At 45.7% G+C, this 16,574-nt stretch overlaps 1 protein-coding gene across 1 annotated transcript in view; it reads right to left on the bottom strand.

Moving 5' to 3' along the window:
• LOC110520896 (small conductance calcium-activated potassium channel protein 2) overlaps window positions 1-16,574 on the bottom strand; it is a 124,180-nt gene that overhangs the window by 30,704 nt on the left and 76,902 nt on the right. Inside the window, exons 5-6 of the mRNA XM_090223934.1 lie at window positions 14,156-14,277; window positions 12,719-12,860 (exon numbers count right to left, since the gene is read on the bottom strand). Of these exons, the coding sequence (XP_090080060.1) occupies window positions 12,719-12,860; window positions 14,156-14,277 (264 nt within the window). The remainder of the gene's footprint in view (window positions 1-12,718; window positions 12,861-14,155; window positions 14,278-16,574) is intronic.

Here is a 16,574-nt window from a genome sequence, read left to right as displayed (position 1 = left end):
GCCGTAGAGAAATGCTTATTGAAATTCTCAATTATAGTGGATTTATCGGTGGTGACAGTGTTTCCTAGCCTCAGAGCAGTGGGCAGCTGGGAGGAGGTGCTCTTATCCTCCATGGACTTTACAGTGTCCCAGAACTTTTTTCAGTTAGTACTACAGGATGCAAATTTCTGTTTGAAAAAGCTTGCCTTAGCTTTTCTAACTGCCTGTGTATATTTGTTCCTAACTTCCCTAAAAAGTTGCATATCACGGGGGCTATTCAATGCTAATGCAGAGGAGGATGCATCCACAGGATGTTTTTGTGCTGGTCAAGGGCAGACAGGTCTGGCGTGAACCAAGGACTATATCTATTCCTAGTTTTTTAAAAATTGAGAGGGGCATGCTTATTTAAGATGGTGAGGAAGGCACTTTTAAAGAATAGCCAGGCATCATCTACTGACGGGTTGAGGTCAATGTCATTCCAGGATACCCTGGCCAGGTCGATTAGAAAGGCCTGCTCGCAGAAGTATTTCAGGGAGCGTTTGACAGTGATGAGGGGTGGTCGTTTGGTCGCAGACCCATGACGGATGCAGGCAATGAGGCAGTGATCGCTGAGATCTTGATTGAAAACAGCAGAGGTGTATTTGGAGGGCGAATTAGTTAGGATGACATCTATGAGGGTGCCCGTGTTTACTGATTTGGGGTTGTACCTGGTAGGTTCATTGATAATTTGTGTGAGATTGAGGGCATCAAGCTTAGTGTGTAGGATGGCCGGGGTGTTAAGCATGTCCCAGTTTAGGTCACCTAGTAGCGCGAGCTCAGAAGATAGATGGGGGGCAATCAGTTCACATATGGTATCGAGGGCACAGCTGGGGGCAGAGGGAGGTCTAATAGCAAGCGGCAACAGTGAGAGACTTGTTTCTGGAAAGGTGCATTTTTAGAAGTAGAAGCTCAAATTGTTTGGGTACAGACTTAGATAGTAATACAGAACTCTGCAGGCTATCTTTGCAGTAGATTGCAACACCGCCCCCTTTAGCAGTTCTATCTTGGCGGAAAACGTTATAGTTAGCAATGGAGATTTCAGGGTTTTTGGTGGTTTTCCTAAGCCAGGATTCAGAAACGGCTAAGACATCTGGGTTGGCAAAGTGTGCTAAAGCTGAGCATTCCAAAGTGTCCTGTGATTTTGAGGCCATTTCCGGTCACAACTTGCAGACTTGTTTACGTGTTGCTGTGCGTTTTGTTGCCAACCTTACTTTGCTACCTGACAACTTTACGGTTTTTACTTTTTAATTACCGTTTATATTTTAGGTTTTTCCCTCAACTTTTTTTTTTCATTAAACTTTTTCACTCCGGACGCTTTATCTGGACATGGTTCGTCAGGACCTCCAACAGCCGATGCTAAGTAGTAACATTAACATGATGCCTTCTAATTGCAGTCGCTGTACTCATAATATACAGGAGAACGATCGCCTTACAGCGAGGATAGCTGTGCTGCAAGCCCAGTTTCAGACGCAATCGTTAGGCAGGGGTAATTTCAGTGTAGGAAAGGATGAAACAGCGTCTGTGCCACCAGTAAGTACAGATAGTAACGTTAGTATAAATCCCCTCGCACGGTCCCCGCAGCCGGACAACTTTCTCACGGTTTCTGGAGGGAGATGCTGTAGGAACGCTCAACCGGTGTCGCTCATTCAGCCGACAGAAACTTTCAACCGCTTTTCCCCATTAAGCAACGAGTCGGAGTCAGAGGCCGAGCCTTCTCTTGTCTCTACTCCTCCCGTTACGGGGTCTGAGACGCCGAAGCTTCCCACCATTAGCTCTGACAAATTGAAAACTCTAGTCATTGGTGACTCCATTAACCGCAGTATTAGACTTAAAACGAATCATCCAGCGATCATACACTGTTTACCAGGGGGCAGGGCTACCGACGTTAAGGCTAATCTGAAGAATGTGCTGGCTAAAGCTAAAACTTCCGAGTGTAGAGAGTATAGAGATATTGTTATCCACGTCGGCACCAACGAGGTTAGGATGAAACAGTCAGAGATCACCAAGCGCAACATAGCTTCAGCGTGTAAATCAGCTAGGAAGATATGTCGGCATCGAGTAATTGTCTCTGACCCCCTCCCAGTTAGGGGGAGTGATGAGCTCTACAGCAGTCTCACAACTCAATCGCTGGTTGAAAACTGTTTTCTGCCCCTCCCAAAAGATAGAATTTGTAGATAATTGGCCCTCTTTCTGGGACTCACCCACAAACAGGACCAAGCCTGACCTGCTGAGGAGTGATGGACTCCATCCTAGCTGGAGGGGTGCTCTCATCTTATCTACCAACATAGACAGGTCTCTAACTCTTCTAGCTCCACAATGAAATAGGGTGCAGGCCAGGCAGCAGGCTGTTAGCCAGCTTAGTGGAGTCTGGCACTAGCACAGTCAGTGTAGTCAGCTCAGCTATCACCATTGAGACCGTGTCTGTGCCTTGACCTAGGTTGGGCAAAACTAAACATGGCGGTGTTCGCCTTAGCAATCTCACTCGGATAAAGACCTCCTCTATTCCTGTCATTATTGAAAGAGATCGTGATACCTCACATCTCAAAATAGGGCTACTTAATGTTAGATCCCTCACTTCAAAGGCAGTTATAGCAAATCAAATCAAATCAAATTTTATTTGTCACATACAAATGGTTAGCAGATGTTAATGTGAGTGTAGCGAAATGCTTGTGCTTCTAGTTCCGACAATGCAGTAATAACAAGTAATCTAACTAACAATTCCAAAACTACTGTCTTGTACACAGTGTAAGGGGATAAAGAATATGTACATAAGGATATATGAATGAGTGATGGTACAGAGCAGCATAGGCAATATACAGTAGATGGTATCGAGTACAGTATGTACAAATGAGATGAGTATGTAAACAAAGTGGCATAGTTTAAAGTGGCTAGTGATACATGTATTACATAAGGATACAGTCGATGATATAGAGTACAGTATATACGTATGCATATGAGATGAATAATGTAGGGTAAGTAACATTATATAAGGTAGCATTGTTTAAAGTGGCTAGTGATATATTTACATCATTTCCCATCAATTCCCATTATTAAAGTGGCTGGAGTTGAGTCAGTGTCAGTGTGTTGGCAGCAGCCACTCAGTGTTAGTGGTGGCTGTTTAACAGTCTGATGGCCTTGAGATAGAAGCTGTTTTTCAGTCTCTCGGTCCCAGCTTTGATGCACCTGTACTGACCTCGCCTTCTGGATGATAGCGGGGTGAACAGGCAGTGGCTCGGGTGGTTGATGTCCTTGATGATCTTTATGGCCTTCCTGTGACATCGGGTGGTGTAGGTGTCCTGGAGGGCAGGTAGTTTGCCCCCGGTGATGCGTTGTGCAGACCTCACTACCCTCTGGAGAGCCTTACGGTTGAGGGCGGTGCAGTTGCCATACCAGGCGGTGATACAGCCCGCCAGGATGCTCTCGATTGTGCATCTGTAGAAGTTTGTGAGTGCTTTTGGTGACAAGCCAAATTTCTTCAGCCTCCTGAGGTTGAAGAGGCGCTGCTGCGCCTTCTTCACGATGCTGTCTGTGTGAGTGGACCAATTCAGTTTGTCTGTAATGTGTATGCTGAGGAACTTAAAACTTGCTACCCTCTCCACTACTGTTCCATCGATGTGGATAGGGGGGTGTTCCCTCTGCTGTTTCCTGAAGTCCACAATCATCTCCTTAGTTTTGTTGACGTTGAGTGTGAGGTTATTTTCCTGACACCACACTCCGAGGGCCCTCACCTCCTCCCTGTAGGCCGTTTCGTCGTTGTTGGTAATCAAGCCTACCACTGTTGTGTCGTCCGCAAACTTGATGATTGAGTTGGAGGCGTGCGTGGCCACGCAGTCGTGGGTGAACAGGGAGTACAGGAGAGGGCTCAGAACGCACCCTTGTGGGGCCCCAGTGTTGAGGATCAGCGGGGAGGAGATGTTGTTGCCTACCCTCACCACCTGGGCGCGGCCCGTCAGGAAGTCCAGTACCCAGTTGCACAGGGCGGGGTCGAGACCTAGGGTCTCGAGCTTGATGACGAGCTTGGAGGGTACTATGGTGTTGAATGCCGAGCTGTAGTCGATGAACAGCATTCTCACATAGGTATTCCTCTTGTCCAGATGGGTTAGGGCAGTGTGCAGTGTGGTTGAGATTGCATTGTCTGTGGACCTATTTGGGCGGTAAGCAAATTGGACTGGGTCTAGGGTGTCAGGTAGGGTGGAGGTGATATGGTCCTTGACTAGTCTTTCAAAGCACTTCATGATGACGGATGTGAGTGCTACGGGGCGGTAGTCGTTTAGCTCAGTTACCTTAGCTTTCTTGGGAACAGGAACAATGGTGGCCCTCTTGAAGCATGTGGGAACAGCAGACTGGTATAGGGATTGATTGTATATGTCCGTAAACACACCGGCCAGCTGGTCTGCGCATGCTCTGAGGGCGCGGCTGGGGATGCCGTCTGGGCAAATGAACTAATCACTGATCATAATCTTGATGTGATTGGCCTGACTGAAACATGGCTTAAGCCTGATGAATTTACTGTTTTAAAGTAGGCCTCACCTCCTGGCTACACTAGTGACCATATCCCCCGTGCATCCCGCAAAGGCGGAGGTGTTGCTAACATGTACGATAGCAAATTTCAATTTACAAAAAAAAAAATGACGTTTTCGTCTTTTGAGCTTCTAGTCATTAAATCTATGCAGTCTACTCAATCACTTTTTATAGTTACTGTTTACAGGCCTCCTGGGCCATTTAAAGCGTTCCTCATTGAGTTCCCTGAATTCCTATCGGACCTTGTAGTCATAGCAGATAATATTCTAATCTTTGGTGACTTTAATATTCACATGGAAAAGTCCACAGACCCACTCCAAAAGGCTTTCGGAGCCATCATCGACTCAGTGGGTTTTGTGCAACATATCTCTGGACCTACTCACTGTCACAGTCATACTCTGGAACTAGTTTTGTCCCATGGAATAAATGTTGTGGATCTTAATGTTTTTCCTCATAATCCTGGACTATCGGACCACCATTTTATTACGTTTGCAATTGCAACAAATAATCTGCTCAGACCCCAACCAAGGAACATCAAAAGTCGTGCCCTTCCAGACTCCCACTGTCTACCCAAGGACGCCAGAGGACAAAAATCAGTTAACCACCTAACTGAGGAACTCAATTTAACCTTGCGCAATACCCTAGATGCAGTTGCACCCCTAAAAACTAAAAACATTTCTCATAAGAAACTAGCTCCCTGGTATACAGAAAATACCAGAGCTCTGAAGCAAGCTTCCAGAAAATTGGAACGGAAATGGCGCCACACCAAACTGGAAGTCTTCCGACTAGCTTGGAAAGACAGTACCGTGCAGTATCGAAGAGCCCTTGCTGCTGCTCGATCATCCTATTTTCTAACTTAATTGAGGAAAATAAGAACAATCCGAAATTCCTTTTTGATACTGTCGCAAAGCTAACTAAAAAGCAGCATTCCCCAAGAGAGGATGACTTTCACTTTAGCAGTGATAAATTCATGAACTTCTTTGAGGAAAAGATTATGATTATTAGAAAGCAAATTACGGACTCCTCCTTAAATCTGCGTATTCCTTCAAAGCTCAGTTGTCCTGAGTCTGCACAACTCTGCAGGGACCTAGGATCAAGGGAGACACTCAAGTGTTTTAGTACTATATCTCTTGACACAATGATGAAAATAATCATGGCCTCTAAACCTTCAAGCTGCATACTGGACCCTATTCCAACTAAACTACTGAAAGATCTGCTTCCTGTGCTTGGCCCTCCTCTGTTGAACATAATCAATGGCTCTCTATCCACTGGATGTGTACCAAACTCACTAAAAGTGGCAGTAATAAAGCCTCTCTTGAAAAAGCCAAACCTTGACCCAGAAAATATAAAAAATTATCGGCCTATATCGAATCTTCCATTCCTCTCAAAAATTGTAGAAAAGGCAGCAACTCACTGCCTTCCTGAAGACAAACAATGTATACGAAATGCTTCAGTCTGGTTTTAGACCCCATCGTAGCACTGAGACTGCACTTGTGAAGGTGGTAAATTACCTTTTAATGGCATCAGACCGAGGCTCTGCATCTGTCCTCGTGCTCCTAGACCTTAGTGCTGCTTTTGATACCATCGATCACCACATTCTTTTGGAGAGATTGGAAACCCAAATTGGTCTACACGGACAAGTTCTGGCCTGGTTTAAATCTTATCTGTCGGAAATATATCAGTTTGTCTCTGTGAATGGTTTGTCCTCTGACAAATCAACTGTAAATTTCGGTGTTCCTCAAGGTTCCGTTTTAGGACCACTATTGTTTTCACTATATATTTTACCTCTCGGGGATGTCATTCGAAAACATAATGTTAACTTTCACTGCATAGCAATGCAGATGACACACAGCTGTACATTTCAGTGAAACATGGTGAAGCCCCAAAATTGCCCTCGCTAGAAGCATGTGTTTCAGACATAAGGAAGTGGACGGCTGCAAACGTTCTACTTTTAAACTCGGACAAAACAGAGATGCTTGTTCTAGGTCCCAAGAAACAAAGAGATCTTCTGTTGAATCTGACAATTAATCTTAATGCTTGTACAGTCGTCTCAAATAAAACTGTGAAGGACCTCGGCGTTACTCTGGACCCTGATCTCTCTTTTGAAGAACATATCAAGACCGTTTCAAGGACAGCTTTTTCCATCTACGTAACATTGCAAAAATCAGAAAACTTCTGTCCAAAAATTATGCAGAAAAATTAATCCATGCTTTTGTCACTTCTAGGTTAGACTACTGCAATGCTCTACTTTCCGGCTACCCAGATAAAGCACTAAATAAACTTCAGTTAGTGCTAAATACGGCTGCTAGAATCCTAACTAGAACCAAAAAATGTGATCATATTACTCCAGTGCTAGCCTCCCTACACTGGCTTCCTGTCAAGGCAAGGGCTGATTTCAAGGTTTTACTGCTAACCTACAAAAAATGACATGGGCTTGCTCCTACAGGAGACTATTTAGAGTATGAGGTTTAGCAAAATATTTTAAAGGATATGCGACGAAAAAGATGTAAAACGATATATACAAGGGACACGACAGGACAAAGACGTCTGACTGCTACGCCATCTTGGATTCTAAGTGTCTCTATTACATTGGAACTTTTGTGAGTGTAATGATTACTGCTCATTTGAATTTTTTATTTCACTTTGTTTATCTATTTCACTTGCTTTGGCAATGTAAACATATGTTTCCCATGCCAATAAAGCCCCTTAAATAGAATTGAAAGAGAGAGAGTTAAAGGATTTTGCATCTCAAAATGTAATGTTCTCAGACATTTTCATACCTCTAGAATGGTCCGAAGTCCAACTTCAAGTCAAGATTCTATGCATTAGGAGAAATCTTCAATCTAATTCGATGTTGCCAATCCTTTCCATTGACTTGGGATTGATGGCTGTAGATTCCTCCTAATGCATGCAGCTAACAGGGTCTAAACTACAGATAGAATGTGGAATTCTAATTTAGAAAAGTAAAAACATCTGACGTTAGGAAAATGTCTGACAAACTTTGATTTTAGGGATAACTGTGGGTTGAATGGAGTCTCACAGACATCCCTGGGAGAGAGAGACGGAAAGAGATAGAGAGAGAGGGACAGGAAGTAAATTAAGTTTCATATTAAATACTGTTTTGTACGGTAGAGAAGGAGAAAACATGTTTCTGAAGAGGGCGATAGAGAGGGAGGAGAAAGAGAGGGAACAGGAATGTGCTGGTGAGAGAGGTGGAGAGGGAGGAGGAGAGAGGAGGAGAGAAGAGGAGGGGGAGGAGGAGAGAGGAGGAGAGAGGAGGAGAGGGAGATGGAGGGATGAACCCCTGATAAGAAATTTATTAGGATTAACAATGTTTAATCAAAATGTGTGTGTGTGTGTGTGCATACTGAATGTTGATAAACCTGTAGCTAATGGACTAGACTTTAATACTCTTGAAAAAACAAGACACTTGCTGAAAATAACTTAATCTAAAACATAAAAACAAAAAGTCAGGGACCACATCTTTACTCTCCGTACACTCTATTTGTAAAATATCAATAAAATATAGTGAAAGACTCGCAATGTTTTTATGTGTGTGTGTGTGTGTGTGTGTGTGTGTGTGTGTGTGTATGTCTGTGTATGAGTGGGTTTACAAAGTAACACTGATTTCAAACTAAATATCTGTCATAAACAGGGAATCACCCATCTGTCCTCTAGGTCATAAAACATTAACACACAGCTCTCTCTCTCTCTCTGTCACTCTCTCCCTCCCTCCCTCTGTCTCTCTCTCTGTCTCTCTTTCTCCCCTCTGTCTCTCTCTCTCTCCCCTCTGTCTCGCTTTCTCTCTCTCTTTCCCCTCTGTCTCTCTTTCTCTCTCTCTCCCCGCTGTCTCTCTCTCTGTCTCTCTCTCTCTTTCCCCTCTGTCTCTTTCTCTCTCTCCCCTCTGTCTTTCTCTCTCTCTCCCCGCTGTCTCTCTCTCTGTCTCTCTCTCTCTCTCCCCTCTGTATCTCTCTCTCTCTCCCCTCTGTCTCTCTCTCTCTCCCCTCTGTCTCTCTCTCTCTCCCCTCTGTCTCTCTCTCTCTCCCCTCTGTCTATCTCTCTCTCCCCTCTGTCTCTCTCTCTCTCTCTCTCTCTCCCCTATGTCTCTCTCTCTCTCTCCCCTCTGTCTCTCTCTCTCTCCCCTTTGTCTCTCTCTCTCTCTCCCCTCTGTCTCTCTCTCTCCCTCTCCTCTGTCTCTCTCTCTCTCCCTCTCCTCTGTCTCTCTCTCTTTCCCTCCCCTCTGTCTCTCTCTCTCTCCCCTCTGTCTCTCTCTCTCCCTCCCCCCTCTCTCTTTCTGTATAATAAACATATCCAGGGACAGCAGACAAATCTTTGTAATAAAACTGTGACAGGAAAGGCACACACACGTACACAGCCATATGCACGTACACAGCCATATGCACATACACAGCCATATGCACGTACACAGCCATATGCACGTACACAGCCATATGCACGTACACAGCCATATGCACGTACACAGCCATATGCACGTACACAGCCATATGCACGTACACAGCCATATGCACATACACAGTCATATGCACGTACACAGTCATATGCACGTACACAGCCATATGCACATACACAGTCATATGCACGTACACAGTCATATGCACGTACACAGCCATATGCACGTACACAGCCATATGCACATACACAGTCATATGCACATACACAGTCATATGCACGTACACAGCAGCAGCCATATGAACATGAGAAAATGAAAAGCCTTGCAGAGAGACATGTTTTTGTAATCTAATTTGGCATACATTAACAAACTCCCCCATTCTCCTCCCCTCTTTTTAACTCCCACGACCGTCAAAGAGACGAGGGTGAGAATTCCCCCTATAGGAAGTCATTACAATCACTTTCAACCAGGGACAAATCACATCCTGTACTCACTCACTCTTTCTCTCTCTTCAACCTCTTATCCTCTCTCTCTCTCTCCATCTGTCTCTGACCTCTCACCTCCTCTTTCCTCTCTCTTTTCCCTTCTCTGCTCATCCTCCTCTCATCCTCCTTGTTCTTTCTGTTCCTCTCTATCTTTCTCTCTGTAGCTTTCTCCATCCATCCCCCTCTTCTGGTGAACAGAAACAAAAACCTCTCAGAGACAGAGACCCTGTCTATATAACTGTCTGTCTGTCTGTGTGTCTGTCTGTCTGTCTGTCTGTCTGTCTGTCTGTGTATCTGTGTATCCGTGTCTGTCTGTCTGTCTGTCTGTCTGTCTGATTGTGTATCTGTCTGTCTATATAACTGTCTGTCTGTCTGTCTGTCTGTCTGTCTGTCTGTCTGTCTGTCTGTCTGTCTGTCTGTCTGTCTGTCTGTCTGTCTGTCTGTCTGTCTGTGTATCTGTGTATCTGTGTGTGTGTGTGTGTGTGTGTGTGCATTTGTGAGTGTTTATGTTTATGTAAATTATCTTGCATACGTGTGTGTGTTTTGTGTGTTTTTGTTTGAGTGAGTGAGTGAGTGAGTGAGTGAGTGAGTGAGTGAGTGAGTGAGTGTGTTTCTGTGGGAAACACACACTGTGGTGTGTTTCTGTGGGATGTTTCTGAAGTCATATTGAGAGTGCATGTCAAGCTCTGTGATAGTGGTGTGTGTAGGATGCAGTCAGTAACAGCGGGTATGAGAGTATCTGTGTCCATCCCGTGTGTGTGTGTGTGTATCTGGCTTTGTAAGTGAAGGTGTGGGCGTATGTTAGTGTGAGCAGGAACAGACAGGAAGACAGAAACAGAGCAAGAGGCTGACAGAATAAAGGGACAAGGAGAAAAGAACTGAATGAATTAATGAATGGAGAGAGAGAGAGGGAGAAACAGCAGAAAAATAGAGAGAAGACAAAAGACAAAGAGAGTGAAATAAACACAAACAAAACAGAGAAAGAAAAGACAGAGATGGGTAGAGGGAGAGAGGGAGAAAGAAGGAGGGAGGAAGAGACAGAGATCACCTGACTGAAATAAACACAAACTAACAGACGGAGAACAGACCAAAATAAACCCATAGTCTGTGGAAGGAGAGAGAGAGAGAGAGAGAGAGAGAGAGAGAGAGAAAGACAGAGAGAGAGAGAGACAGAGAGAGAGAGAGAGAGAGAGAGACAGAGAGAGAGAGAGAGAGAGAGAGAGAGACAGAGAGAGAGAGAGACAGAGAGAGAGAGAGACAGAGAGACAGAGAGACAGAGAGAGAGAGAGAGAGAGACAGAGAGAGAGAGAGAGAGACAGAGAGAGAGAGAGAGAGAGACAGAGAGAGAGAGAGAGAGAGAGAGAGAGAGAGACAGAGAGAGAGAGACAGAGAGAGAGAGAGAGAGAGACAGAGAGAGAGAGAGAGAGAGAGAGAGACAGAGAGAGAGAGAGAGAGAGACAGAGAGAGAGAGAGAGAGAGAGACAGAGAGAGAGAGAGAGAGAGAGAGAGAGAGAGAGAGAAAGTTGGGGCCTTCATTACGCTGTTGAGAGCAGACACACACACACAGTCCATTAGAACGCTAATGCAGGGGGATAAACAGACGACACAAATGACAGAATGCCCCCTAATCCTTTACCTAGTGACCGAGAGAGGACAGGAGATATGAGGACAGAGAGAGAGGACAGGAGCTATGAGGACAGAGAGAGGACAGGAGATATGAGGACAGAGAGAGAGGACAGGAGATATGAGGACAGAGAGAGAGGACAGAGACAGAGGGAGGACAGGAGATATGAGGACAGAGAGAGAGGACAGGAGATATGAGGACAGAGCGAGAGGACAGAGACAGAGGGAGGACAGGAGATATCAGGACAGAGAGAGAGGACAGGATATATGAGGACAGAGAGAGAGGACAGGATATATGAGGACAAAGAGAGAGGACAGAGACAGAGGGAGGACAGGAGATATGAGGACAGAGAGCGAGGACAGGAGATATGAGGACAGAGAGAGAGGACAGGAGATATGAGGACAGAGAGAGAGGACAGGAGATATGAGGACAGAGAGAGAGGACAGAGACAGAGGGAGGACAGGCGATATGAGGACAGAGAGAGAGGACAGGAGATATGAGGACAGAGAGAGAGGACAGGAGATATGAGGACAGAGAGAGAGGACAGCAGATGAGGACAGAGAGAGAGGACAGGAGATATGAGAACAGAGAGAGAGGACAGAGACTGAGGGAGTACAGGAGATATGAGGACAGAGAGAGAGGACAGGAGATATGAGGACAGAGAGAAAGGACAGGAGATATGAGGACAGAGAGAGGGAGGGAGTAGGATAGAGATAAAGAGAGGGAAGGAGGAGGACAGAGATAAAGAGAGGACAGGAGATAGGAGGACAGAGAGAGAGGACAGGGGATATGAGGACAGAGAGAGAGGACAGGAGATATGAAGACAGAGAGAGAGGGAGGGAGTAGGACAGAGATAAAGAGAGGACAGGAGATAGGAGGACAGAGCGATAGAGAGGACAGGAGATATGAGGACAGAGAGAGAGGACAGGAGATATGAGGACAGAGAGAGAGGGAGGGAGTAGGATAGAGATAAAGAGAGGGAAGGAGGAGGACAGAGAGAAAGAGAGGACAGGAGATATGAGGACAGAGAGAGAGGACAGGAGATAGGAGGACAGAGAGAGAGGACAGGAGATAGGAGGACAGAGCGATAGAGAGGACAGGAGATATGAGGACAGAGCGATAGAGAGGACAGGAGATAGGAGGACAGAGAGAGAGGACAGGAGATAGGAGGACAGAGCGATAGAGAGGACAGGAGATATGAAGACAGAGCGATAGAGAGGACAGGAGATATGAGGACAGAGCGATAGAGAGGACAGGAGATATGAGGACAGAGCGATAGAGAGGACAGGAGATAGGAGGACAGAGAGAGAGGACAGGAGATAGGAGGACAGAGCGATAGAGAGGACAGGAGATATGAGGACAGAGCGATAGAGAGGACAGGAGATAGGAGGACAGAGAGAGAGGACAGGTGATAGGAGGACAGAGCGATAGAGGACAGGAGATAGGAGGACAGAGAGAAAGAGGAAAGGAGATAGGAGAACAGAGAGAGAGGACAGGAGATATGAGGACAGAGAGATAGAGAGGACAGGAGATAGGAGGACAGAGAGAGAGGGAAGGAGGGAGGTGGACAAGAAGAAAGAATCTCAGAAAGAAAGAGATAGGGGTGACATTGATACACACACAAAATACACACACACACAACCATAAACATGGTGGTACCATGATGCCGGTTAGTAAACAGACTCCTTTGCCACAGTACGTGTGAGGCACCATGTCTCCGTAGCCAATAGACAGGAAGGTGATAGAGATGAGCCACATCGCCCCCAGGAAGTTACTGGTCACATCCTGGGCATCATGATACCTGGGGAGAGAGAGACAGGAAGTTACTGGTCACATCCTGGGCATCATGATACCTGGGGAGAGAGAGACAGGAAGTTACTGGTCACATCCTGGGCATCATGATACCTGGGGAGAGAGACAGGAAGTTACTGGTCACATCCTGGGCATCATGATACCTGGAGAGAGAGAGACAGGAAGTTACTGGTCACATCCGGGGCATCATGATACCTGGGGAGAGAGAGACAGGAAGTTACTAGTCACATCCTGGGCATCATGATACCTGGGGAGAGAGAGACAGGAAGCTACTGGTCACATCCGAGGGCATCATGATACCTGGGGAGAGAGAGACAGGAAGTTACTAGTCACATCCTGGGCATCATGATACCTGGGGAGAGAGAGACAGGATGTTACTGGTCACATCCTGGGCATCATGATACCTGGAGAGAGAGAGGCAGGAAGTTACTGGTCACATCCTGGGCATCATGATACCTGGGGAGAGAGAGACAGGATGTTACTGGTCACATCCTGGGCATCATGATACCTAGGGAGAGAGAAACAGGAAGTTACTGGTCACATCCTGGGCATCATGATACGTGGGGAGAGAGAGACAGGATGTTACTGGTCACATCCTGGGCATCATGATACCTAGGGAGAGAGAGACAGGATGTTACTGGTCACATTATGGGCATCATGATACCTGGGGAGAGAGAGACAGGATGTTACTGGTCACATCCTGGGCATCATGATACCTAGGGAGAGAGAGACAGGAAGTTACTGGTCACATCCTGGGCATCATGATACCTGGGGAGAGGGAGACAGTAAGTTACTGGTCACATCCTGGGCATCATGATACCTGGGGAGAGAGAGACAGGATGTTACTGGTCACATCCTGGGCATCATGATACCTGGGGAGAGAGAGAGGAAGTTACTGGTCACATCCTGGGCATCATGATACCTAGGGAGAGAGAAACAGGAAGTTACTGGTCACATCCCGGGCATCATGATACCTAGGGAGAGAGAGACAGGAAGTTACTGGTCATATCCTGGGCATCATGATACATAGGGAGAGAGAGACAGGAAGTTACTGGTCATATTATGGGCATCATGATACCTAGGGAGAGAGAGACAGGAAGTTACTGGTCATATCCTGGGCATCATGATACCTGGGGAGAGATAGAGGGAGAGAGAGAGAGAGAGCGAGAGCAAGAGCGAGAGAGAGAGAGAGAGAGAGAGAGAGAGAGAGAGAGAGAGAGAGAGAGAGAGAGAGAGAGAGAGAGAGAGAGAGACAAAACTCCACTACTCCTCTCTCACACGTACCTCTCACACACTCGTACGGTCCAGGCAGCGATGATCCACAGTGAGATGCTAAAGACCAGGAGAACAGTGCCTGGACAGATGGTCATCAGAGTCTTCATCACAAACCTTGTGTTAAAGTGCACCTGCAAAGTACACACACATGCACGCAAGCACACACACAGATGTAACGCACACACGCAAATAACACACGCACACATACCCAGTGTTAGATGTCATAGATAACGTATATAACGTATAGTTGAAGTCAGAAGTTTACATACACCTTAGCAAAGTACATTTCAACTCAAGTTTTCACAATTTCTGACATTTAATCCTAGTAAAAATTCCCTGTTTTAGGTAAATTAGGATCACCACTTTAGTTTAAGAATGGGAAATGTGGGCCTCCCGGGTGGCGCAGTGGTCTATGATACTGCATCGCAGTGCTAGCTGTGAGACTCTGGGTTCGTGAGAGAGACTCTAGGTTTGTGCCCAGGCTCTGTCGCAGCCGGCTGCAACTAGGAGGTCCATGGGGCGACGCACAATTGGCCTAGCGTCGTCCGGGTTAGGGATGGTTTGGCCGATAGGGATATGCTTGTCTCATTGTGCACTAGCGACTCCTGTGGTGGGCCGGGTGCAGTTCACGCTAACCAGGTCGCCAGGTGCACGGTGTTTCCTCTGACACATTGGTGCGGCTGGCTTCCGGGTTGGATGCGCGCAGTGTTAAAAAGCAGTTTGGCTTGGTTGGGTTGTATTTCGGAGGACGCATGGCTTTCAACCTTCGTCTCTCCCGAGCCCGTACGGGAGTTGTAGCGATGAGACAAGTTAGTAACTACTAACAATTGGATACCATGAAATTGGGGAGAAAAGAGGAGATTTTTTTATATATATATTTTTTTTTAAATGTCAAAATAATAGCAGAGAGAATGATTTAGTTCAGCTTTTATTTCTTTCATCACATTCCCAGAAGTTTACATACACTCAATTAGTATTAGTATTTAAATTGTTTAACTTGGGTCAAACGTTTCAGGTAGCCTTCCACAAGCTTCCCACAATAAGTTGAGTGAATTTTGGCCCATTCCTCCTGACAGAGCTGGTGTAACTGAGTCAGGTTTGTAGGCCTCCTTGCTCGCAGACGCTTTTTCAGTTCTGCCCACAAATTTTCTTTGGGATTGAGGTCAGAGCTTTGGTGATGGCCACTCCAATACCTTGACTTTGATGTCCTTAAGCCATTTTGCCATAACTTTGGAAGTATGCTTGGGGTCATTGTCCATTTGGAAGACCCGTTTGCGACCAAGCTTTAACTTCCTGACTGATGTCTTGAGATGTTGCTTCAATATATCCACATAATTTTCTTCCCTCATGATACCATCTATTTTGTGAAGTGCAACAGTCCCTCCTGCAGCAAAGCACACCCACAACATGATGCTGCCACCCCCGTGCTTCACGGTTGGGATGGTGTCTTCAGCTTGCAAGCCTCCCCCTTTTTCCTCCAAACATAACGATGGTCATTATGGCCAAACAGTTGTATTTTTGTTTCATCAGACAAGAGGACATTTCTCCAAAAGGTACGATCTTTGTCCCCATGTGCAGTTGCAAACCGTAGTCTGGCTTTTTATGGCGGTTTTAGAGCAGTGGCTTCTTCCTTGCTGAGTGGCCTTTCAGGTTATGTCAACATAGGACTCGTTTTACTGTGGATATAGATACTTTTGTACCTGTTTCCTCCAGCATCTTCACAAGGTCCTTTGTTGATGTTCTGGGATTGATTTGCACTTTTCACACCAAAGTACGTTAATCTCTAGGAGACAGAATGCATCTCCTTCCAGAGCGGTATGACGGCTGCGTGATCTCCCGATGTTTATACTTGCGTACTATTGTTTGTACAGATGAACGTGGTACCTTCAGGCGTTTGGAAATTATTCCCAAGGGTGAACCAGACTTGTGGAGGTCTACAATTTATTTTCTGAGGTCTTGGCTGATTTCTTTTGATTTTCCAATGATGTCAAGCAAAGAGGCACTGAGTTTGAAGGTAGGCATTGAAATACATCCACTGGTACACCTCCAATTGACTCAAATTATGTCAATTAGCCTATCAGAAGCTTCTAAAGCCATTATGACATTTTCTGGAATTTTCCAAGCTGTTTAAAGGCACAGTCAACTTAATGTACTGTATGTAAACTTCTGACCCACTGGAATTGTGATACAGTGAATTATAAGTGAAATAATCCGTCTGTAAACAACTGTTGGAAAAATTACTTGTGTCAACCGACTTGCCAAAACTATAGTTTGATAACAAGAAATTTGTGCGTGGTTGAAAAACAAGTTCTAATGACTCCAACCTAAGTGTATGTAAACTTCCAACTTCAACTGTATATAATCTGTACACAAACATACATAAACTGTGTTAAAGTGCACCTTCAAACACCAACTGAATGGGATGGAC

The sequence above is a fragment of the Oncorhynchus mykiss genome, chromosome 3 (genome assembly GCF_057628025.1).
Source record: "Oncorhynchus mykiss isolate SJ-2025 chromosome 3, ASM5762802v1, whole genome shotgun sequence".
Classification (NCBI taxonomy): domain Eukaryota; kingdom Metazoa; phylum Chordata; class Actinopteri; order Salmoniformes; family Salmonidae; genus Oncorhynchus; species Oncorhynchus mykiss.
Note: the sequence above shows the minus strand (reverse complement) of the source record. Positions and strands in the feature narration are given on the sequence as shown.